Genomic DNA, 24,258 nt, shown 5'->3' with positions numbered 1-24,258 from the left:
AGTTTATTTGTTTCATGTTATGGCCTCTGGTTGTTCTGTTCTTGCATCTCTCCGGAGGAGAACTGTTCATCGTCAGCGTCAAGAATTGTTCATTGTTATACGTCAAGATGGTTTAAAAACTTTGAAGGTTTTGATTTGGTCACGATCTATCTATTTTTTATGTATATCTATCTATGTATGTATCTATCTATCTATCTATTTGTGTGTGAGAGAGAGAGAGAGAGAGAGAGAGAGAGAGAGAGAGAGAGAGAGAGAGAGAGAGAGAGAGAGGACCCAGGGAGGGTACACCAGGATGTGGGTCAGGGTCTCCCCCCTGAACCCCCTCACCTCTCTCTGGGGGTCTCAGTTGTTTGTTAGCCATTTGGCTGGGCGGGTAATTAATCAGCCGGCCAGTCAGGCAGTCATTAAGCCAGTCAAATGAGCCGTTAGCCGGTGCCTCTGGTACCTAACCAGTCACACGAACAGTTAAAAGAGTTAGCCAGTCCACCCTTGGTGATTACCGGGGGGTCTAAACTGTGAGATTAGCAGATAATCAAACGGTTAGCCAGTCAGCCAGACTAGCTGTTCGTCGGCCAGTCAGTCTTGTGAGCAGTTATAGAGACAGTCATTCTTCCCAGCTGTTATTTAACTGGTCATTGTTAGCATTCAAGCTGTTAACGAGTCTACCAGTTATTTGAACTAGTCTGACGAGCAGTTAGCCAGTGTATCAAGCGCGGGAAGACAGAGCCCTCACACCAGAAATACTGATGCATATTGACCAGGGCCTGGGATGGTGGTGTGTGTGTGTGTGTGTGTGTGTGTGTGTGTGTGTGTGTGGGCGGCAGGCTATGATATGGGTGGCAGCTACAGAGGTGGGTGGCTGGGAACACAACGGGGACTGCATTATGACATAATTATGTACGTGTATGTTTGTCTACTGTATGTAAGATATATGTATACCCGGTCTTTGTTGTTGTTGTGTGTTTGTGTGTAAACATTTATTTCAAGGTAAACTGTATTATGTATTATATGTAGTTTGAGTTATGTAATCTTTAGGTACAGTACACACGAGAGTCGCATTACGGGTTGTTGCTGTAACTGTATTTCCACGCCATAAGCCCTGACTGAACCGTTGGTATGGTGGTACAAGCGAGTATAAGACTTAGATTGCTGATTACTCCTTGATTACCCCGATAAGGTCATTAGCGTATCGGTAATTGTGGTGTTGATAGCGTGTTGTATCGGTCGCTCGTGGACGAAGGATTTTGCCGATTTGGCGGTGACCAGGTGGTCTTTATGACCCAGTGCCTTCACTAGTGGTCTTCCAGCCTTTTTTTTTTCCAGTGGTCAAGCAGTCTCCCAGCCTCTTTTTCCAGTGGTCAAGCAGTCTCCCAGCCTTTTTTTTTTCCAGTGGTCAAGCAGTCTCCCAGCCCTTTTCCAGTGGTCATGCAGTCTCCCATCTCATCTCCAACGGTCAAGCAGTCGCCCATACATTTTCCAGTGGTCAAAAAGTCTCCTATGCCTTTTCCAGGGTTTAGTCAGTCTCCCATCCCTTTCTCCAGTGGTCTTAGCGTTGTTTCTGCTCTACCTTCGTTTTCTTTTCAGTCCTTGGTTTCCATTCCATTCTTTCTTTTTTTTTTATTTTCATGTTTTCGCATTGATCGTCCATGTTCTGTCATGTTCTTCTCTGTTGGCCTTGTTCTCTGTTCTTCCTCATCCGGGAACTGATCATTCACAGCCGCCGGCACTGTTGTCACTGCTGGTTACCAACAGGTGGCTCTGTTGGCAACAGGTGGCGCGTTGGCAACAGGTGACTTGTCCCACTTTTATCATTAATGGCTGTCAACAGGTGGCTTGGCACGTTGTTGCCACTGGTGAGCAACAGGTGGCTTGCCACCACTGTTGTCACTGATGGCTGGTATGAAGTGACGTGGTGCCGGGTGTTGGCTGACAACAGTGGTGCTAGACCACCTGTTGCCAGCCACCACTGTGAACACTTGTAGGACTCCACCTGTTGCCAACCACCTCTGTTAACAGTATTGTATACCGTCCCCGTAACAGGATCCCCGTTTGAGTTTACATGTAAACACCAGAAAGTTTCCTTGGTTCTGTCGCATGTGTTTCTCTCATATGTCATGGACATGACTAAAAGTCTCGGACCCGTGATTCACGCACGGGCTCGAATCCTGGGCGCGGCTGTCGGCCCACAGCCAACCAAGCTGTTCATCCTTCTCGCCGCTGGTTTATTGACGGGTACTTCTCAGAGACTGGAGTGTGCAGATGTGTGTGTAATATACCTTAGTGTAAATAGATGATGCATTTATATATTAAGGTAAACAACGATTGTAGATCTCCCTCCCTACATTATGCAGACAGGAGTGGTATATACACACACGATATGGTGCTCCACGAGTGTAGAAACTCCCCCACCCCCTGCACCATAGAAATAGGTTATCACATCCATTCTGTGTTGATGAATATGTAGATGTAATAGCCGACCTAACTAACGAGATATTATGCTTATTATGTGTATTTCCCGATACAGTTTAGACCTCTCGTTGGTCGTATGAAATTGTGTTGATAAATGAATGCACACGAGTTGCCAGGTTGTAAATATTATCGCGGGTTTTTGGGCTGACGTTGGACAAATAGCGACGCGTCAGTCTGTTATACTCCTTCATATTCTCGTGCCCCAATGATGAACGTAAAGGGTTAACTGTGTGCCCTCGGCTAGGGTAGGGTGGAAGAGGGAATGTTTTACGACTGGTTGTAAAAGTGTGTTTGTTTGCTTGCCGTGAGTGCGTGTGGCTTGCAGTGTGTGTGTGTGTGTGTGTGTGTGTGTGTGTGTGTGTGTGTGTGTGAGTGGGTGGCGTGGCAGAGGGGGGATGGGGCAGAGCAGTAGTGTCAGCAGGATAGCTTTAAATGTTGGCCGAGGAAGGGGCTAGTGCGATGTGGTGTGGTGTGCTCCACCCCACTGCCTACACCTGGCCAGGAGGGGGTTTGGGGCGTAGGGGAAGGCGGGTGTGTTGGCGGCGGCGTCAGCTGGGAAACACCTAGTGTGGGAGGAGGGGTGGGAACAGTGTGAGGGAAGGATGTTGTGTGTACATCTATACAACACAGTGTGGCAGTGGCCCCTCCCTGGGGGTGCGTGAAGACGACGTGGGGCGACACTGTGTGTGGGGGATGGGGCGTCATCACCATGTGAAGACGTGGTTTAACCTTAACACACTGGGTGGTGAGGGGCACCGTGTTGATTGCCTTTTAAAGGCGATAGACGACGGTGGGGGAAGGGAGGGGGGACGTGGCCTGGGAATTGTGTGTGGGGGAGGACACGACACACACACACACACTCACTCCCCCCCTCCTCACACACACACACACACACTCACTCCCCCCTCCTCTTCCCTCTCCCCACTCCCCTCACCTACAGTAGGCGGAGTTTTACCATCGTGGCCGGATGGTGTGTGTGGCGTGGGAACTGGGTGAGTGGTGGGCTACCTCCTCCCCGTCTCTGGGGAACCCACCAAGATAAAACTGTAAAAGTGACGGGGTTAGAAAGGGGGTTCTCGCACCCCCCCCCCCCAAAGATTTCATCACCTGGGGGATGGGAAGGAGGGAAGGGGGGAGCGTTTAAACCACTCACGTTTGCTCGTTAAAAAAAAGTTTTTTTTTGTAACCGGGAATGAAATCGTCTGTTCTCATTTAAATGATTGATATTGCAGTATATAATTTAGGATCTGTATCAGTTCTCCGGAGTGGATGTTATTTGGAAGTGTAGATTGGGATGTTTCTGAGTCATGTATGACGTGCTTCCTGTGGCTCGATGTTGTCCTCATTTACATATTGTGTAAATTATGCTTCAACTTGTAAATCATTTCACGTGTCTTATTCTTCTTTTTTTCTCTTATTTCAGGTGAGCGTTGGCCCGAGTGTGACATAACACCACGTAAGTTGGCTAACTACAGTTGTTGGGTGACGTAGACTTGTGTTGCTCTGATGTATCTTGATTGTGTTGTGTGCTTTGGCTGTGTTGTGTGTTATCTTGCGTGCTGTGGTTGTGTTGTGTGTTATGATGTGTACTGTGGTTGTGTTGTGTGTTATGATGTGTACTGTGGTTGTCATATCTGTTGTTTCGGCCATGATTTCATACTACGAGGAAAAGACGTCACATTTGTATATATTTTATGGTACATGATAACCCCTAGCAATATTTATGTATTATTTGTTGAGGTGTGGTTGATAGTGTCCAGTTAATGGCACAGTTGGGTCACTAATTACACCTTCCTCCCGTAACTCGAGAGGAATATATAAACATTGGAATATATATATATAAACTCGGTAGTATTTTTCTTTTTACTTCGTCTTCGTCAAAGTGATGCACGTTAAGGTAAGCAGAGCAGATCTGTGTGGGTGATTTGTGGCCTAATTAGAGCAGTCCAGATCCCAACTGTCTGGTAAAGCTTGTGTGGGGTTGGGGGGTAATTTTCTGCCCCCCTCCCTCCCTTACCCACACCCCCGGCCGATGGGTAATTACAACGAAGGATTCCCTTCAATTTGCCAGGCGGATGGAGAGTCGGATTCCCATGAACGGATCGGGATTGACCCCATCTGAATGGAGGCAAATTTGTCCCGTTGGGGTGGATGCAGCAGGGAGGTCGTGTAAACTCAGGGGACATAAGGTAAACTCGAGGGAATTGTCTCAGGGTAAATTGATGATAATGTAAACTCAGGGGGATGCGATCACTTCACGGTTAACTCAGGGTGATGTAAACTTAGGGATTGCATGATAATTCCACGCCAACTCTGGTCGAATATTTGGTAAACTCGACGTAGATTCAGAGGGAATTTTAGGTAAACTCAACGTAGAGGGAATATTATGTAGAATCGTTGTAGATTTAGAAGGAATATTAGGCATACGTGCTGTAGATTCAAGAGGGAATATTAGGTAAACGCTGTAGATTCAAGAGGGAATATTAGGTAAACTCGCTGTAGATTCAGGGGAATTGTTAGGTAAACTCGCTTTAGATTCAGAGAACGTTAGGTAAACTCGCGGCAGACCTGGGGTATTCCCAGACGAATTCCTGCGGTTGCCCACAATCCACTCTTATCCGGATTGGAAAGTTGCTGGAGGAGATTGGGGAGGAACGGCTTGGGATTTCCAATCGTTTCCCCAGCGGTCGTGGAGGCCAGTAAACTGTCTTGCTAATATGTGAGTATTTTGTTTTATCTAGATAGACAGGTATAGATAGGACGAAGAGATGTTTTAGATAGGTAGATAAAGAGGTGTTTTAGATAGATAGATATAGATGTCGAATGAGCGGATCTCAGGTCTATTAATAGCACTTAAGTTAGTTTCTGAAGTGATCAGTGAGTTTACCGCTGTCAAATGGGTTGCAGTAGAGTCTACACTGGTGTTAGTGAGTTTGCCATTTACCTGAGCGCTGAGTTTACATCACTTGCTTAAATTTTGACTCGTAGGTTAAACATGTTTACATGTCTTAGTCTACCTTAATCTGCATGATTAAAACGAGTTAACATTTTGTCTAGATTATGGCAAATCAGTTTACAATCTAAGATAGTATGCTCTGGTTAAGTGAGTTTACAGTGTACTCTGGTGATGGCTGATGTAAAGCTTGTGAATTAGAATGGTATACCGTACCTGTGGGTATATCATCAGGTCATGATATTGATCATTAGAGAGTCTTGATATAAGTGTGGAAATCGATTTATGTAATCCTTATTACTCCCATCTTCTAGCTTGGCGTCTGTGGAGGGCGATTGTTACGTGGTCTTGAGTTAGATTAATTTTAAGTGTTAAAAGCTATTCTTTTTTGTTGTATCCCATGTTAAGTATTTATGTAAAGTAGACTTAGAGGAGGTGATGACGTTATTCTTGGGTCGTTGGAACTGACAAATCCAGAGGGTTTGAGTATCATGTGAAGGTGGGTGTTGGGGGGGTGATGGATGGGTGTGTGCGGGGGAGGGATGGATGGATGGATGGGTGTGTGGGAAGGGGGATGGATGGATGGGTGTGTGTGGGAGGGGGGATGGATGGGTGTGTGTTAGGGGAGGGATGGATGGATGGGTGTGTGTGTGGGAGGGGGGAGGGATGGGTGTGTGTGGGGGAGGGGGGATGGTTGATGGGTGTTTGTGGGGGGAGGGATGGATATGGATGGGTGTGTGTGGGGGGAGGGATGGATGATGGGTGTGTGTAGGAGGAGGGAGGGAGGGATGGATGGATGGATGGGTGTGTGTGTGGGGGAGGGTGTGGTGTTGAAGGCGATCTTCACACGGTGTGTAACGTGACCTCCTGCAGGAGGGGTGAGGAGGAGGCCCCCCCTCTCCCTCCTGCTGGTGCCTTGAGCCAGCCAGCCAGGGTGATGACACTTGGTATAAACCAGGCCGCCCAGCAGTGTGGGTTATGGGAGAGAGAGAGAGAGAGAGAGAGAGAGAGAGAGAGAGAGAGAGAGAGAGAGAGAGAGAGAGAGTTTACACCAGGTTAAGCCAGGTGTGTGTGGAGAACATTGGTGTGGTGTCTTTGAGGCGCAGTTCCCCCCGCCAGGTGTGTGTATGTATGTAGTCAGGTTGGGGTTAAGTGATTATCGTGATTGAAAACCATGATATCGCAGGCCACACACACACACACACACACACACACACACACACACACACACACACACACACACACACACACACACACTGAAATCTGGTGGTCGTAGAGATGGTAGAATTTGCTGCTGTAAGCAACAGTTTGTTAGATGGGGCCATCGTCTGCCCACCCGAGCTGCAGGCTTAGAGACCCGCCCCTAAAGAGAATGGGACACGTGTATGTATATATATATATATATATATATATATATATATATATATATATATATATATATATATATATATATATGCTTCTGACATTCGATTATGATAGCTGTTATCAGTACGGTAAACGCTAATGAAACACACTACTTAGTAATAGAAGTTGGAATTGATTATACTCGTGTTTAATTATGATTAATCGTGGTAGAAGGACGTGTGTGTGTGTGTGTGTGTGTGTGTGTGTGTACTCGTCTGGAACAGGTAGTAAACGTGTCGAGACGTGTGCCACTTTAATCCCCCCAGCTTCCGGGGTGCTTGAATGGCTGTTCCCAGTGGGGGGGAGGGGGAGCGTTGCCCCCTCCTGACCCGGCTCTTTAACCTCACCTCCCCCGCTGGCTGCTCCCCAGCTTCACACACCTCTCCTCTCCCAGTACGTGGGTACGACCCCGGGGGGATCGAACCCTCAGGGTGTTGAAAGCGTCGTAAGATGTTAATATTGTTTCTTGTTTACACATTTTACTTATTTACGTGTACCGTTATTTACATGGTACATACCTGTTTACACCTTGCACCGTAATTTACATCATTCATTCCTGTTTACATCTATTTACCTCTGCTACCATTATTTACATCACATCATTTACAATATTTCTCACGCCCCTCTTCATTACCCGTTTTCTTTCCTCCATCAAAATATGACTGTCAAATGTAATTCGCGTTTTCTGTGTGATCTCTGTTGATGGTTGGTGGCAGCCTTCCCAGCTGGTACAGCGCCTTCCACATACTCCTTTCCATCCTTTTTCCTATTCCTTCTCCCCGAGATGGGAGTGGGGAGGAGGGGAGCTTGCTTGCCACTGGTGATGGGGAGGAGCGTCCTGTTGGACGGTTGAATTATGGGGGAGGGCTCGTAGGTGGCAGGTGAAATATGGGTAGGGGCGGGTAATTGACTGGAGATGAATGGGGAGGGTGGATAGTTGGCTTTGGAATAATGGGGAGGATGCTTACTCGCCTGCCGAATAATGGGGAGGGTGCTTGGATTCATGAACTATAATGGGGAGGGTGCGTAGGTCCATGGAGGGGGGGTGGGTGTGCGTAGTTGCCTGCAGAATAATGGGGAGGCTAAGGGGGATGCATGTAGAATAAGGGAAGGTGCTTAAGATTCATTTCTCTGGGATGAACGGAACCAAACCACCAGAGTCGTTGAGACACCTGGGGAAAAAAAAGAGGACATTATTACATGTAGTTGTCCTTCCTATAAAGAAAATTAAACTACCTATACGTGCGTTTCATAGGACGTGTAAGGCCACTGCTATACAGTCTTCCCAGAAAAGGTAAAAGTCTATATTTTCGTACGTTTTACAGGACGATGAAGGCTCGGGGTGTGGGGGGGAGGATAAGTCCTTCGCTAGCATACGAATACCGTCGTCCCCCCCCCCCCCCCCCTGCAGCACACGCTCGAAACCTTACGTTTTACAGGGTGTTGGAGGGCAGCGAAGTACGGGGGGGGGGGGGGGAGCTGTCGTTTTTCATGGAAAACGTGATGACGTCAGGCGGCTTGTGTTTACGGTCAATTCTGACGTATTGTTTTTTACTGGAGGTCTCTCTCTCTCTCTCTCTCTCTCTCTCTCTCTCTCTCTCTCTCTCTCTCTCTCTCTCTCTCTCTCTCTCTCTCTCTCTCTCTCTCCATTACAGTAGGCACAGTAAGGGGAAGCTTGACTGTATGTTAATGACGCAGTGCGCTTGCAATACCATAACATGTTGCAGTGATTACAAGCTCAGGATGAGATTAAAGATGTTTATTGGCAGCTAAAGATGTTTTACTTTAATAGCTGAAGCATATATATATATATATATATATATATATATATATATATATATATATATATATATATATATATCAGTTAGGTGTACACAGTGAGGTGTGTGTGTGTGTGTGTGTGTGCTTAATCTGGTATGGATCCTACCCCAGGCCAGGACCCTGGGGGGAGATGTGGAGTAGGGGGACCAGCAGGTGGACATGGATGTGGACTGTTCATGTTGGATGGATCGCCTCTCAAGACTAGATATGGTGGTATTGTTTTTTTGATGAACACGAGATAGACACGTGACTTGGCATCTTTGTGTTGATGGCGTTCGTATTGTGTTGCGAACGAGGGCAATTAGTGAAGAGGTCGTCTGATGCATCTTAACTAGGGGGCTCGTTAAGAGAAAACGAGGTACTATGCCATTTAGTTTGAGTGAGCCCTTGGTGTATTGGTTTTCTGTGAGGCATCGGGGATGTTGAGAGACGTATTGTGACGCGGTGTGGGGAACTGCAGCGAAGTTGTGATTGTGGTGGTGATGGATGGATACATATGTAATGGGTTGATGATGGGGTATAATGTAATGGGTGATGATGGAACATGATATAATGGGTGATGATGGAACATGATGGAATGGGTAATGATGGAACATGATGTAATGGATGATGATGGAACATGATGTAATGGATGATGATGGAACATGATGTAATGGATGATGATGGAACATGATGTAATGGGTGATGATGGAACATGATGGAATGGATGATGATGGAACATGATGTAATGGATGATGATGGAACATGATGTAATGGATGATGATGGAACATGATGTAATGGGTGATGATGGAACATGATGGAATGGATGATGATGGAACATGATGTAATGGGTGATGATGGAACACGATGTAATGGGTGATTATGGAACATGATGTAATGGGTGATTATGGAACATGATGTAATGGGTGATGATGGAACATGATGTAATGGGTGGCAATGATTGTTTACGGAGCGGCTTGTCAACGCTTATTTGCGTGACTTGTAAATTAACTCATCAGTTTTCAAACTGACGCAGTAAATTTTTTTTTTTTTGAATACGCATCTGTGCGTAGCGTATGTGGTGATCAGGCGTGTTCGTCGTCAAGTCATGGGAGTGTTACACAGCTGAATGGTAACACCCCAAGAGTGAACATGAGAAAAGAAAACGTTTTTCAGCGTTTCCTGTGTAGTACGTAATTCGGGCGAAGTCGAACAGTTAGCTTGTAGCGTAGCGGGGGTGGAGGAGCCTTACGCAGCCAGGTCTGTTGTCCCTGATATGTTTTGTCTCTACTTCGGCTTTTCTCATATTTGTGAAGGTACGTTGAATTTGCGTAACATATTTAGTGATTGAAGAAAACATGTTCCTTTTTTGTTTAATGAAACACAACACAACACACGTGTCATGAAACACAACACACACGTGTCGTGCAACAATCAGTCATGTCATGCAACACAAATATACAACTCCCATACAACACAACATGGTGTGATTATGTGAGGGGGGGGAGACGTTCAAGGGGAGATGTTAGTGTGAGGGGGAGAGGGTTTGTGTATGTGTGGTTGGCGTTACGGGCACTGGTGGGGTTGGTAGAGAGCCAGGCAACCTAGTGCCAGGTGCATTGTAATCCACGAGTCCCATGAACACCCTCTTCCCCTCCTCCAGGCTCCACCCCGTCAGGTGCCATGTAAGCTCCCCTATCCCCTACCCCCCCACGGGCAGAGTAAACATTGCATTTCATGCACCCCTCACCCAAGTACCTTGTAAACAACACACCCCACCACCACCATCCTGTCAGGTAACTTATAAACAAAATCCGTGCACCCCCCTCACCCCACGTATAAGTACACAATAACTACATCCTGACTGCTATGTAAACAATATCCTTCATTCACACCCACCCACGTGATGTAAACAATACCTCCACCATGTCAGATAACATGTAAACTATAACCTCCATGCACACGCTCCACTTGTAATGCATACAATGCCTCCACCTTGTCATGTGACATGCAAACAATACCCTCAGTGACTACGCCCCACTTGTAATATAAACAATGCCCACACCATGTAAACAACACCTTTAAGCACATTTCCCACTAATAATGTAAACAAAATCACCATCATGTCAGATAACATGTAAACAATACCCCGCATGCAGCCAACCTCCCTCCCTCCCCCAAGGCTGAGCAGTGCCAGATGTAGACAATACCCCTCCCTCCAACTGCCAAATATCACTCCGTAAGTGTGAGGAATGGGAGGGAGGGAGGGGGGTTGTAAGGGGTTATCGAGATGGGGGAATGGGATATATAGAGGGGAGACGCTGTAATAGTGTTAACGGGTCGAATGTGTGTATCACAACACTTAAATGGTCATGTCATGACGGTTTACACACACACACACACACACACACACACACACACACACACACACACACACACGGGTCACGCTTTGGTTAGATAGGAAAGATTCGGTCAAGTGTCTGGGTTTCGAGGGAGGGGGTAAGGGTCAGGCTTTATGTAAGGGGGGGAGGGGGGAAGGTGAGTCATGATGACGAAACATCACTGTCCCCATGGCGTCATTGGCTTAAACGGGGCAGCGTACGTTTTCCTGGCCCGGCCCAGTGTAGTGTGTGGGGGGTGAGGGAGCCCAGTGTGTGTGGTGGTGGATGAAGTGTCGTGATATACGCATGGTATTGTGTGAGGGGCGTAGACCTACACACGTGGTCTGTGTTGGCCGGTAGGTACTTTCCTGAGTTCTCTCTCTCTCTCTCTCTCTCTCTCTCTCTCTCTCTCTCTCTCTCTCTCTCTCTCTCTCCTTTATGATTTCATTATCCGGGATCCCATTTACCGATATATCTTTACCGTAATTATTACTAATTAACTCAGTGTGAGGCCCTTATCTTTTGTACGGTTTGTGATTAACTTGGGTGAATGAGGCGTCCTGGGAGGCTAATGACGGTGGCCGAGGTAATTAATATATTGTTTGACTGAGGCCCTGGGGGAGGGGGGGGGGAACAAAATAGACCTCATTAAATCGGTGTTCTGGAGGTACAGATGAGGGGGTGGGGGTCGAGGATTGTGTTGCCAAGTGTTGCACCTGACACTCGTTTGGGAAGGGTTGATTCAGGGGGGACAAGAGTTGTTTTGTGTTGATGTGGAATAGGTTATAAGATACTTGTTACCTCTGTGTTGACCGGTGCGTTGTGTTGCATGGGAGTTGTATTTGTGTTGTGTTGTATGGAAGTTGTATATGTGTTGTGTTTTATGGGAGTTGTATATATGTGTTGCATGACATGATATGACTGATTGTTGCACGACACGTGTGTGTTGTGTTTCATGATACTTGTGATTGTCGCGTTGTTATCCCCATGATGGTTGACTCATGCTGATGTGTGGCACTGTGTCGGACAAGATGGCTAACTGTCTCTCTCTCCCCTCGGCCAGCATGTCCCGCGACCGGTCGGCCAAGGACCGCGAGCGGCTGAAGCAGCAGGCGCGGGAGAAGCGGGAGGCGTCGTCGGGATTCCCGCAGGAGCGGGAGCCACAGCCCGTCGTGTTCGACGTCGTGCGTCGGTCGCCAGGGGGCGGCGGAGGCCTGCCGGACAACAACCTGGAGCGGATCCTGGGCAAGTACGACAACTTCACCCGCTGTGGCGGCACCAAGATTAACATGGTGGGCATGGAGCAGCCTACGCCCAGGCCGCTCCACGACCCCGACGCCCACCTCAAGCCGCCGCTCCAGGTGGGATGCCAGGGGCCGGGCTCGGGAGGGTCGTCCAAGTCGTCAGGGTCGTCGCAGCGACCCCTCCCACCGCCCCAGTCGTCGCCCAATGGGTCTGCTCGGCCGGGCAAGCCCCTTCCGTCGTCCATCAAGCCGCCCCACCCGCCCTCCACCCACGCCCACGCCAAGAACGGTGAGGTGAAGGGGAACCTGAAGGGAGGGCCGGGTCCTGGGCCGGGCGACGGAGGGGGCGGCAGGAAGACCACGGCGAAGGCCTGCCTGCCGTCTATCAAGGTGCTGGAGGGGGGTAGTGGGGCGGCCGTGGTCGACCCCACCATCCAGCAGATCATGTCCGAGATGACCATCAAACATCCGATGTCGGCAATCGTGCAGACCCCCAGGCACGACGCGGCCGATGAACACAACTTCCCCTTCACCATCAACACCCACAGGGACACCAGGGCTGCGCGCAACTCACACAACTTACCTCATAGACAAGGTGAGTCACCCCTCACTCACTCACTCATCAAGCCTCACACTCCTTTATACCATCTTCAGTGACTCGCAGTCTCAACTCATATCATCACACATCATTAAGAAATAGATATTGTTTATAGAGCCCCTGTGTTCAGTCCTAAGGTCTACAACCATCCTACCCAGTCATTTTTTTTTACAACCATCCTCATCATTCACACCCCCAGTAACCCTTCCGGTTATAACCCCATTCCAAAGGCTTCACCTCCTCTGAAACCATCCCTTACGTCAGGATTTAAGAATCGTTTTGACCCATCTGATCTCCAGTCATTTATTCTTGGACCGAATTCATTCCTGATCATTTATTCTTCTTTATATATTTTGATGTATGGTATGAGGTCTGAGCTCATGATGTATCAGCAGGTGAGTAATTATGAAATGGAATGTTGAACGTGGTGTTGATAGGGACCAGAAATAGGTGTTAGCCAGTATGTCAGGTGGGTCAAGAAGACATCATACTTGCTTTAAAAAGTAATATCAACAATGTCAACTTGTCCTTGGGCCCTTGAGCAATGCTGCAGCCCTTTGGTATGATGGCTTGGCTTTTGACCTCGTCCCCAGCTGATCGAGTCAAAGGTCAGGCCATCATGTGTTATATCGTATTGGTCAGTGAGTACTGGTTTTTTTCCGTGAGCATTGAACCAGTTGAGTGGGTAGTGGCCCTTGCCCGTAACACACCTTTAAAGTTTGTTTGGGTTTGCAAGTCTGGGGCAAGATGTGTTTCATATTGACACCAACTTTGGTGTAGATAGTTTTTTATTGATTATACCCGTACCAGTTCCCACGAAAGAACGTCTGTGTTTACTAAGTGGCCTCTTTGTACAAAGCTCAATATAATTTGTTGATTACATTTTCGTCAAGCCTGGTCCTTCCTTCTAGGTAGAATTACATTTTGAATATAATTCACGTCACGAGTAGGTCCTCTGACTCATATTTTTTATGTAACTGTATTAGTTGCATTGGGTCTCGATTTTATCAGTGTCCATTGTATTTTCTTTTTAGTTATATAACAACCTAACAACGAGACACCATCGCTTGCACTGTTTCCTCTTAGAGACGTTTTGAATGTACCATCAAAACTGTCTCATCCATACAGACGGAATCAAGAGTTGTGTACCTTTTTCCCCTATCTGTTGTTGATTCAGTTTTGTGTGCCCGTTCAGTCCTCCTCACATGATGAGGTGCAGCTCCTTTGCCTTGTACTGTCATGTGTTAGGTACTCGGGCGGCGCCCTCCCCCCGGGGAGCGTTCGGGCGCCCCGGGGAAATAGACCATAGTCTTATTCTGAAAGTGTTTGGCGTCGAGTCCCATGTGCAGGATTTGAGTGGCCTTGGAGTCTCTCCTTTGACACCTCAGAGGCGCTTTCTGTAGACTTGACCTGAGAATCTTAATTGGTACGTTGGGGGCGTGGTGGAGATGCTGTCCTCTCCAACACAGGGTACGTGGGGTGTAGTGGAGATGCTGTCCTCTCCAACACAGGGTACGTGGGGTGAAGTGGACGATATCCTCCCAAACGCTGGTTGTAAAACATCAGTCAGTTGAAGCTGTATTTTTCAGTACGTCCTTTATAACCGAGTGTATTGTATACTTTAGAAAATGGCTTTCCCAAGAATATTTTTGATCTGGTAAAGTTTGGGGGAGTATTATTGTGTGGCTGTTGCCCCTGGAGAACGTACAGCAGGAGGACACTTAAGTGTGGTGGTGTCATGTGAATGTAAACACTGGGGCGGCCTCGTACGTGACCAGTTGTTGCTCATTCTTTGATGTTTTGTCCAGTCACGACTCTTGGTGGTTGGGGGCGCAAGGGGGGGGGGGGTGTCAGGCCGCCCTTGGTGGTTGGTTGGTTGGTGAGGGGGGGTGTCAGAGCCCCCCCCCCCCCTCTAACCTTGGAGAGGGTGGGTCGACTTACTCCGGGAATTTTGACCTGGTAGTTTCCCTTCGTGTGATGGGATGTGTATTTAAGTGCAGTGGGGCAGGGGTAACTGCTGGAGAGGGAAGTCTACTGGGTCTGTTGAGACTTCTGGTACGTAGTGAAGGGAGGATGGTGCGTCTGACGGAGGGTGTGGACGATTGTGATAACACTGAGATGAAGATTCAGATTGACGTAGTTACCTTGGAAGTAATTGATTTACGGGAAGACGTATAGATTTGCTCTTTTTTCTTAAAAAAAAAAAAGAATTCAGACAGGGACTGGTGGTGTGGGAAGGCGTAGAGCGAAGGTTGTAACGTATTCACGCCATTGTTTATTAAGGCAGGTGTTCAAGACTTGGATCGAAGAATTTGCATAATTGGAATACTTGTTTTATAAATGAACTGCTTACAAGGGGACTGGGGCTACGCGAGCAGGTGGTCAAGACTTATCTCTGCGAAAACGGAGACACTGCGGGACCTTTTTTTAAGGGAGAACTTAGGAGAATAGAGAGTACCAAGTTGATAATGGAATATTAAAAGGTTATAGTGGGTTGTATTAAGTCCTGCAAGGTTCTGGATGGTTGGAGATGGTATATTGGGGTCACGGTGTAAGTATCTGTGGGATTTTGCTCTGACCTATATAGAAAATGGAGACGAATTTCCCCGAGTGTAGACTACCGTAGTGGGTGTTGTGTGGCGTGCGGAGGGAGGCGCTTTGTGACGGCCACACACCGCCAGAACAGGTAGTCTGGGTTGACCTTTTCACGTATACATCCGGAACAAGGGAGGTGGTCAGTATGGGGGATGGTGGGGTGAATGGAGTGGTTGGCTACACTCAATGACTGGGAGTGAGTGTGTGTCGGGGTGTCAGTATGGGGAGGGGGGAGGGACTGATATCAGTATGGGGGATATTGAGGTGATACCCCAAGATAACAGAGAGGCTTTACACCCTTGCATGGTAGCTGGAACTTTGGATAGGCTGTTACAAGTGGGCAGGATTAGATTATCTGGACTGTGTGATTTAGTTTGGCCCGCTCTTCCCCCCCATCCTCCTGGTCAGGTCAGGGGTCACAACTCCTAGGATCATATAAGGCTTTAAGCATTCGTCTTGGTGCGTTCCTGGTCTGGTGTGTGTCTGGGTCATATACCCTACACGTCACTCAGCAGACGTTCTTTGCATTGTGGAACCAGTTGAAAAGTTCGATTACTTTATTCTTAAAAGCAATTTATCTTCCAGACGTCATGAAAGTCCATGATTATTTCAGTAAGTGGCCAAATGTTGCTTTTCTGCTAGTTCGGGAGGAACACTTGTCATGAATATGTTAGCGAGGTTCGCCGGGGCGTTGGTGTCAGGCCGTGATATTTACTACATTCTTAAAAACAGTGCTATGAATATTTTGGTAATGGTATGCGCTCTACCCCTTTCATCATGGCAGCAGACGTGTCTTTATGTGAGAATGGAGTCCTGTGCCGCTGGAATTAAGGAAGAGATTATTGTAGGTTAGGTTGGCAGCCCGCCTTGTCGCCCACTCCCCTGAGTGGCATTTACCAAAGGTCACATTAAAGTTGTAATTCATTATCAGCGGGTTGTGCTTCAGGGAATTTTTCTCAAATTGGGTAATAGTAAATCTCTCACACGGGTCACCATTATTTCAAAAATGTAACTTTTGGATATATATTTATTGTATGTCAATAAATACCTTAATGTTTGAAGCTTGGATCTTGTTCTTTTTAAACGGTTTGTATGTAAAACGTTTATGGTGTTTGTATTATTTCTTAAAATTAAGCTACGTTGATTGAAGGCAGGTATTGTGCAGTGGGCGAGGAAGTTGGGCCAGGGCTGCACAACGACGCAGCCGGGGAGAAAGTGGATGGTTCACTTATTTATTCCTTGAATTGCAAATGCCGCCTTCTCTGCCCGTTTTCTGTGGCGGTGGGTCGCAGGCCAGACCTTAAGAATACGTTGTCGCTTCTCGATAGGTTTTGTGTATTTGAAGGATATTGGAAGTAAGTGGTGATGTGGGTACTTAACATCTATTGGCTGGGATGATGTAATTGCGAAGCCTCCGTAGCCTTGGGTGTTTGCTGAGATAAGTTTCTGGACGATGGTGAACGTTATAATTGTTGTCAGGATAACGGTAAAAATTTATCGTGATTTAATATTTCTGTTTTACGGGGAGATAGTTTTTGAACCCTCGCTCGACCCGTCTTCTTAACCTGATGTGTGTACCTTGTTCTTCTTCCTGTATGTGAATGCACACATATACTTTTTAGCTTATGCTAGGTACCCATTCAATCGACCAGCCTCCGGGGAAGGATTCGAACCGGTTTAGGTTTGATCGCAAGCGCCTACTCCCTGCTTGACGCCCGCAGTGTCTTCATCTTTCTAGTATTACACAATGACATTTTCAGTTTAGTCAGCGAGGACTATATTTATGACGTGATATAAGTATGGTATATTCCTTTAAATGATTGCGCTCACAGGAGAGCGTTGCTTCGGGAAAAAGTATTATCCATGTAGGTTCTCCCAGCAGGATATGAAGTGATATATATGATGAAATACTCTAGAAAACATTACGCTACGTAGATGTCTGGGGGGGGGGGGATAGTCTCATGCAAGAGAGAAATCTTGAGGGCGTCAGTGATTGTGGGATGCATGGAGGAAATGATCATGGCTATGGTGTGTGATAGGCTGTCATCGTAGCCCGGCCCTTGGCTCTCCATGACGCCCACTTATGGCCGGGGGTCGGCGTATCTTCTGAACATTTTATGAGATTTGGATGTCACGTGGGAGAATGAGGAGGCGAGAGGAAGGACGGGGGGAAGGGAAGGAGAGTGTGTGTAATGGTGGCTTATGGGGATCGGCCAGTATACACGGGAGGGTTTGGGAAATGAACATTTCATGAGATAGATTGGGGGCCACACACACACACACACACACACACACACACACACACACACACACACACACACACACACACACACACACACACCTCCCCCCCCCCTCTCTCTCTCTCTCTCTCTCTCTCTCTCTCTCTCTCTCTCTCTCTCTCTCTCTCTCTCTCTCTCTCTCACACACACACACACACACACACACACACACACACACACACACACACACACACACACGCACGGGCCTGTGACGTCAGCATACCATCCGACCCCCGCTAAGGGTCAGCTCAGGTCACAACCCTACTGAGGCTGGGAATTATACATGGCCGCCTACAAGTCTCGGGGCAAGCCATGGCACCTGGAGGACTATCTGGACACAGGTGGATGTGTACCGTCGGCAGTGCTCTTAACTGATGCAGGATTTTGCCCCCAGAATATTTCTCGCTCCCCACATCAACATGTGTGTGTGACCCCACATCAATATGTGTTTGACCTACGTCAATATATGTGAATGTTAGGGAATAGGTCCGTTGAAAAACATTGTCTATACATAACGCTTCATAATATGTCCCTCGGATATTCATCCAGAAAGATTCTGTGCCTAATATACTTAAGGAGTATACTGGCTTTGACCCATATACTTGAGAAGTATCATAACTGTGCCTCCAGATACTTGATATCATGGTTGTGCCCCAGATACTTAAGGTTTATCCTAACTTGGGCTCCCTGATAATTGAGAAGTATCACCGCAGCCCTCAAATACATGAGAAGGATCATCACATTATCCCAGTTATTTGAGAAGTATCTACACCTTGCCCTAGATATTTCAGAAATATCCACAACTTGCCCCAGATACTGGAGAAGTATCTACTACACCTTGCCCCAGATACTTGAAAAGTATCTACTACACCTTGCCCCAGATAATTGAGAAGTACCCGTTGTCTTCCTACAGTAATCCAGACATCATAGATCACCTCACAAGACTTGTAAATTCATCATTGCGGCCCAATTCTTGGACCGATTGCACACTCTGCATCTTCCTTTTCGCCGTAGGGCACAGGATGGCTTCGAGTAGATTGGCCTGTTTTGAAGGAAATGAAAAGATCCACAAGCGGTCTTACACTGATAGATAAAAACAAGCATGTACCAGCTTTTCCGGGTACAGAGTTCTAACGAAATTGTGATTTCTTAACCAGTGACTCGTTTTTGTATTGAGGTATTGCCAGAAATAAACGAACATGGAAGTTATTGATTTTGGTCATCCATAGATATTATTAGTTTCTGGGCATCCGAATTTTCCATATTTCTAATTGGTGATTTGGCAATTACAATTGCTGCCTGTCCAGATTAATTTCCTCTGGTACATTGAATTCAGTAATAATTTTGTAGCTCAATTGCATTAGAGGCATGGAGGTCTCGTGTACCGTGTTTAGTAACAGTTGAAGAATTGTTTTGAATTATGCCGTATTTGATAGCGACCTTGATACCTCGGAATTTTGTGGAAAAAAAAAAAAAATCCTGGATGCCTATAGGCATCGGGTGAGGGTGTTGCCGGACGTACGACGTGAGGCTGTGGAGGAGCACCAGAGAGAACGGGTCCTCACGGACACTATCATCTCGGGTGGGCAATTTTCCCCCGGGTTACCACTTGCCAGATTTACTGACAGCGTTTTATCGGTCATTTTCGGCGCGGATGATAAACTTTGGGACGTCCGGCTTTTACATGGCTTGCTGAAGACGCCATGGATGACGTCGGGGTTGAGGGAAAGAGCCGACTAGCACGGTACAGGGGAGAGCACCCCGGAGCCATAGGATGCGTGATGCGTACCACGTGACTTGTTTGATGATGCTGATCGGTATGGTTTCTGGAGGTGGTGGGGTAGGGGGGGGGTGTATTGAGTCTGCCTTGGAGATTGGTATAAATGGCAACTGCTCATTAGTACTAGCTTTGTTTTCTCGTCGTAGTGGGGTGTGAGGTGAGGTATTTGAGGTAGAAGTAAGTGATGGGTCCCCACCCTGACAGGAGAATTGTATTGGAAGTGCTTTAAAATGAGTAAATCAGTACGGATCTGATGACATATATTATGTCTTGCTTATATGAGGCATAAAAAGTGTTCGTCAAATGTATGGGGAGTTTTAAAAACAGTAGATTCCCTTTTGATATTTTATATAAATTGTGAACCGTGTGAGGCTGCAAAAGGTTAGTCCCTTAAGCGGCTACCAGCATACCATGAACACCCTCCTTCTATCTCCTCCATACACCATGTGTAATGGTAAAGGCCAGAGAGGAGGATGATATCCCCCCCCCCTCCATCCCTCACGCTCGGCCAACCGCCTCCAGAATCCCGTGGTGTCTGTCTTCCTACCTCCCGCCTGTTTCTCACTAAGCGACACCCGGGGTCCTCCAGCACTTCTGGCCGCGCCATGTGTTAACGTGTGCTTGACGAGGTGGTACAGCGTGTGGTCACTGCTGGTTGCTAAGGGGATAGAAAGCCCCGTCGCCCAGCACCTCCTCTGGCAAGCCAGATGCACTCCCATACCTGGAAACATCCTATTAAACGTCTTTCCGGGAAAAGACGTAGGTCTCCATGAGAGAAAATCGTGATAATCGGAGGTGGTGCGAGACGCGGAGGGCTTCATTGATCAGGCCGTTGCCATAGCGACGTTCCCCCGTCCCCCCCAGCCCACCAGCCACGCTCCTAGCGGCAGTTCTACGCACCAAAACACACTCACACTCAACAAACCTGTAGTTAGTCCGTGCCACACCTGATGATCCGCGATCAGCTGTGTAGTTCGTGTTGCTGAGTGACAGTGGTGGAAACGGGAGTGTTGCTGTGGTGAGTGTGGTAGTGTCGCCACGCTGAAGGAGTTGATGTTGGCGCTGTGGTGGTGAGTGTGGCAGTGCTCATGTTGTACGGTAAGGGCGGGAGCTGGCAATGTGTGGGAGAGAGTCTTGCTGTGGGCGCTGCTACCACTGTGTCATGTTCCCCGCCTGCCACTACTTGTACTGTGGGCGGTCCCGTGAGTGGGCGGCCGTGTAAGGCCGGTGGGTGGGATGAGGATGTACCAGGGCCCGCTACCCGCGCCGGGCGGCCTGCCTCTCGCCGCCTCTGCCTCCCGACGCAGCAGCAGGGCATCGCGGCACCTGTCCACGACACGCGCCCATCACCGCCCCACCCCATCATTACCACGTTCCCACCACCACCACCACCACCATCACCGCCACCACCACCACCACTACCACAGGACTGGTCATGGCCACAGCCACCAACACCACCACCGTAGTGCCACAGACCCAGCAGGTAGGCTTCTACCTGAGTTACGCCATTGATGACGTTACTCGTCACCATTACTGACCATGCTTCACATTGGGAATTTGCTCCCTGAGAGTGTCTTTGTTATTTACTTTGAACCAAGTGGTACAGAGGCATAAAGAGTTTGCTACTATTCGTTTCATGGATACCAAAGGGTCATGGCTAAGTAGTGAAAAAGATCCCCTTAAGGCCCAAGTCTTGATATTTAAATTTTGAAGTTTCTTGGTTGATGTAACCATCATTGAAAAGTACTGAAAAGAAAATGGTGTCATCTTTGATTCATTTTCTGTGTCTTGATATGTAGTTTAGTGCATCATGAAATAAATGCTGGTGTATATATATATATATATATATATATATATATATATATATATATATATATATATATATATATATATATACCTTACAGTTGCCCCAGGCCTTTCAAAAAGGCTCCTACAGTCCTAATATGTGCTACTTCCAGTTGTAAAGAAATTTAGACTTTTGGCATGGAAATGTTCTCTGACAAAACTGAACTGCAAATGATATAGCCCCTCCAAAGGTGCCTTTAAACTTGCGTTGTAACCTCAAACATGGGGTGTGACTGGTCCCTGCCTTCCCAGGATTGCACCGCAAACAAAATCTCCTTTGTGACATATCACTGAGAGTACGACCACATCCCACAACTTTTCATTCCAAAAGAAAGTACATATCCCTGCTGCTTGAAGATGCACAGCCTTGGTCTGCTAGAGATTTTAGAAAAGTCAGTTAACACAGTTGCTTCATGGAAATTGGTTCTGGGGTACTAATAGATATAGAAATTATATTAATACTTCATTACATATGCAAAGTTCTCGTTTTGCTATATATTACTTCATTTAATGATTTGTACGATGAAGATAGAGCAGGTTTATTAATCAAAATGCTGGGAATTATACAAATTCCTGTTCATATATCACTCCATGAGAAGCTGATACAAATCTCTGGTGAGATGCTTTGATATTCTGTGTTAATGTAGATATTATATTATGGTAGTTACTTTTTTTTTTGTAATTTTCAGGAAAACTTCCAGAAATCGCCCGTTCAAAGCAGCCAAAAACACTGTGAGTATGGGCTTTCCATTAGACAATATTCTTTAGTATATTTGCATTTTATATAACATTTAAATCAAATTTAGTTTTCAGTATTTACCACTGTTCACCCTATACATAGTTAGGAAATGCTTAATTCTCTTTATAAACCATGAGAACGCTACCAGTTTTCTTGCGTATAAACATAAGGGTTATTTGGCAAGGAGACTTATGTGTATCTTAATATTTCCAGAGAGGGAAACCACGTCAACAACGAACTTGTTCTTTCTGAGGACACTGACGACGAGGTAAATCATTTAGCTTTTTATGTTGTGTATATCTAGTGTGGGATGATTGTGAACTTATTTATGTCAGTGAACTCTTATTATTACAGTTTGTGTATTTCACTAAAGCTGTTGGGTTTATTGATTTGATAAATTTTCCCTTTATACTCAACTATTAGATCATATAACATGTTTGTGAGTGTGGAGAAAGAATACTTCCCTCATTCCCTGCGTATCATAGAAGGCAAGGTGATTAAAAGCGGTGGGGGTGGGAGGCTGGAAATCCTCCTCACCAGTTTTTACCCTTCCAAAGGAGCAATAGAGAAGGGAGCCAAGTGAGGATTTTCCCCTTAAGGCTCATTCCTCTGCATATGCCTATCACTCTTCTGCATGTCCAGGCACCAAGCACTCAAAATATTTTTCACTCCATTCTTCCATTTCCAATTTGTTCTTCCACTTCTGGCAGATATATCTTCATTTTCAACCTAAAATATTGTCCTCATACATGTTGCACCACTATCAAGTAATATATAATCTTAATGCCTGGTTATCATTTTTGCTGCTCGATGTCCCTCTTTTTGTAACGAGTATTTCTAGTCACTTGTCCTTTTTCAGTACAACTCCACAAGTTGTTCACTATTCACATTCACTTCACTGAATACCCCATGCCTCTCATGTATACCAAGAACTGCCATAATACCTGCTTGTCCATTCAAATCACCCATCAGTAATACCCAGTCTCTGACATCAAAACTGCTTACACAGTCACTCAGCTGCTCTCAGAACACTTGCTTCTCCTAAGGGAATGGTTTTCAGTCTCCCACTTTCACCCATTAGTTGCCTTCTAAGGCATGCAAGGAATACATAGGAAGTTTTCTTTCTTCCATATCCCCTTGGAATGGAATGTACATATTTCGCAATGTAGTTACTGGGTAATATGTTGATGTAGCAAAACTTTGATGGTGTAGTTACAGGATAATATGATGCTATTTTGGTGAATTTCTTTATTTTGCTGTATTTAAGTCTTATAAGAATTCATGTAGTTTTTCCACTCGTTAATGCAATAATATTGTGATTTTTTTTGTTTTCAGGAAAGGGATAGCATTGCTGCAAACAGCAGACCACTGTCTTCTGCAGCTCAGTTTGGCACACCTGCCAATCACTTACAATCTTCAATAGGGGCTCCTTCGAACTCCATTGCTCCACTGTCTCCAATTTCACCAAAGACTTCAGAGGAATCTTCCACCTCTGATGATACCAGTGATGATTCAGATGTGTCTTCCAATAATACATCTGATGATGAGCAGCCAGAATGCTCACCCAAGGTCAGTTGAGAGGTGGTTTTGATAATTTTGTGGTGATGTGCTTTGCCATAACAGCTAGTAGAACATATGTATATGATTTTTTTTAAGGTACTAGTGATTGATTACTCTTGTGACTCAAAGTGTGTATAGGTATATCACCCCATTTTATCACCAGCCTGAATATGAAAATATTCACCTCCCTTACTACCCTGTCCTTGAATAGAATAAAGAGCCACGTTGTCATGACACACACCAGACCCACAACCACCTTGAACTATCACTTACTTGCCTCTCACTCATCTCACACACACACACCGTACTCTTTTCACAAGTTGCTTTTCCGACCTCTCTTTCACCTCCCTTTTGCTGCCCATTACATTTCCTCTTTTCTTAAAGCCTCTACAAACCTTCAACCATATCTCCACCAAGGAAGAAAATGCGTCATGTAGCCACCTGGGGTTGAGCACGTAGGTTCAGATTCTGGTAGCAGTAGTTGGTCCACAGTCAACCCAGCTGTTCATCCTCCCATCAGGGTTGGTTAATGAAATGGATACTTGGATTTGGCTTGGGTATATACATATACATCAGGCTAATGAGATGGCCTTGATGTAGGGCATTCAGT

At 46.4% G+C, this 24,258-nt stretch overlaps 1 protein-coding gene across 16 annotated transcripts in view; it reads left to right on the top strand.

Annotated features, from left to right (window-relative positions):
• lilli (AF4/FMR2 family member lilliputian) overlaps positions 1-24,258 on the top strand; it is a 280,491-nt gene that overhangs the window by 233,126 nt on the left and 23,107 nt on the right. For 7 of the 16 annotated variants that reach the window (XM_071657158.1, XM_071657156.1, XM_071657151.1 and 4 more), the window contains 5 exons: positions 3,893-3,925; positions 12,072-12,847; positions 22,039-22,081; positions 22,302-22,356; positions 23,424-23,657. In XM_071657158.1, coding sequence (XP_071513259.1) covers positions 12,073-12,847; positions 22,039-22,081; positions 22,302-22,356; positions 23,424-23,657 — 1,107 coding nt within the window. In that variant the 5' untranslated portion in view covers positions 3,893-3,925; position 12,072. Of the gene's footprint in view, positions 1-3,892; positions 3,926-11,299; positions 11,365-12,071; positions 12,848-20,132; positions 20,988-22,038; positions 22,082-22,301; positions 22,357-23,423; positions 23,658-24,258 lie in introns of those variants that run through there. The other 9 variants (XM_071657148.1, XM_071657157.1, XM_071657147.1 and 6 more) reach the window with 3 other exon arrangements.

The sequence above is a fragment of the Panulirus ornatus genome, chromosome 64 (genome assembly GCF_036320965.1).
Source record: "Panulirus ornatus isolate Po-2019 chromosome 64, ASM3632096v1, whole genome shotgun sequence".
In the NCBI taxonomy this organism is placed as follows: Eukaryota; Metazoa; Arthropoda; class Malacostraca; order Decapoda; family Palinuridae; genus Panulirus; species Panulirus ornatus.
This window is presented reverse-complemented; position numbering and strand designations above follow the sequence as displayed.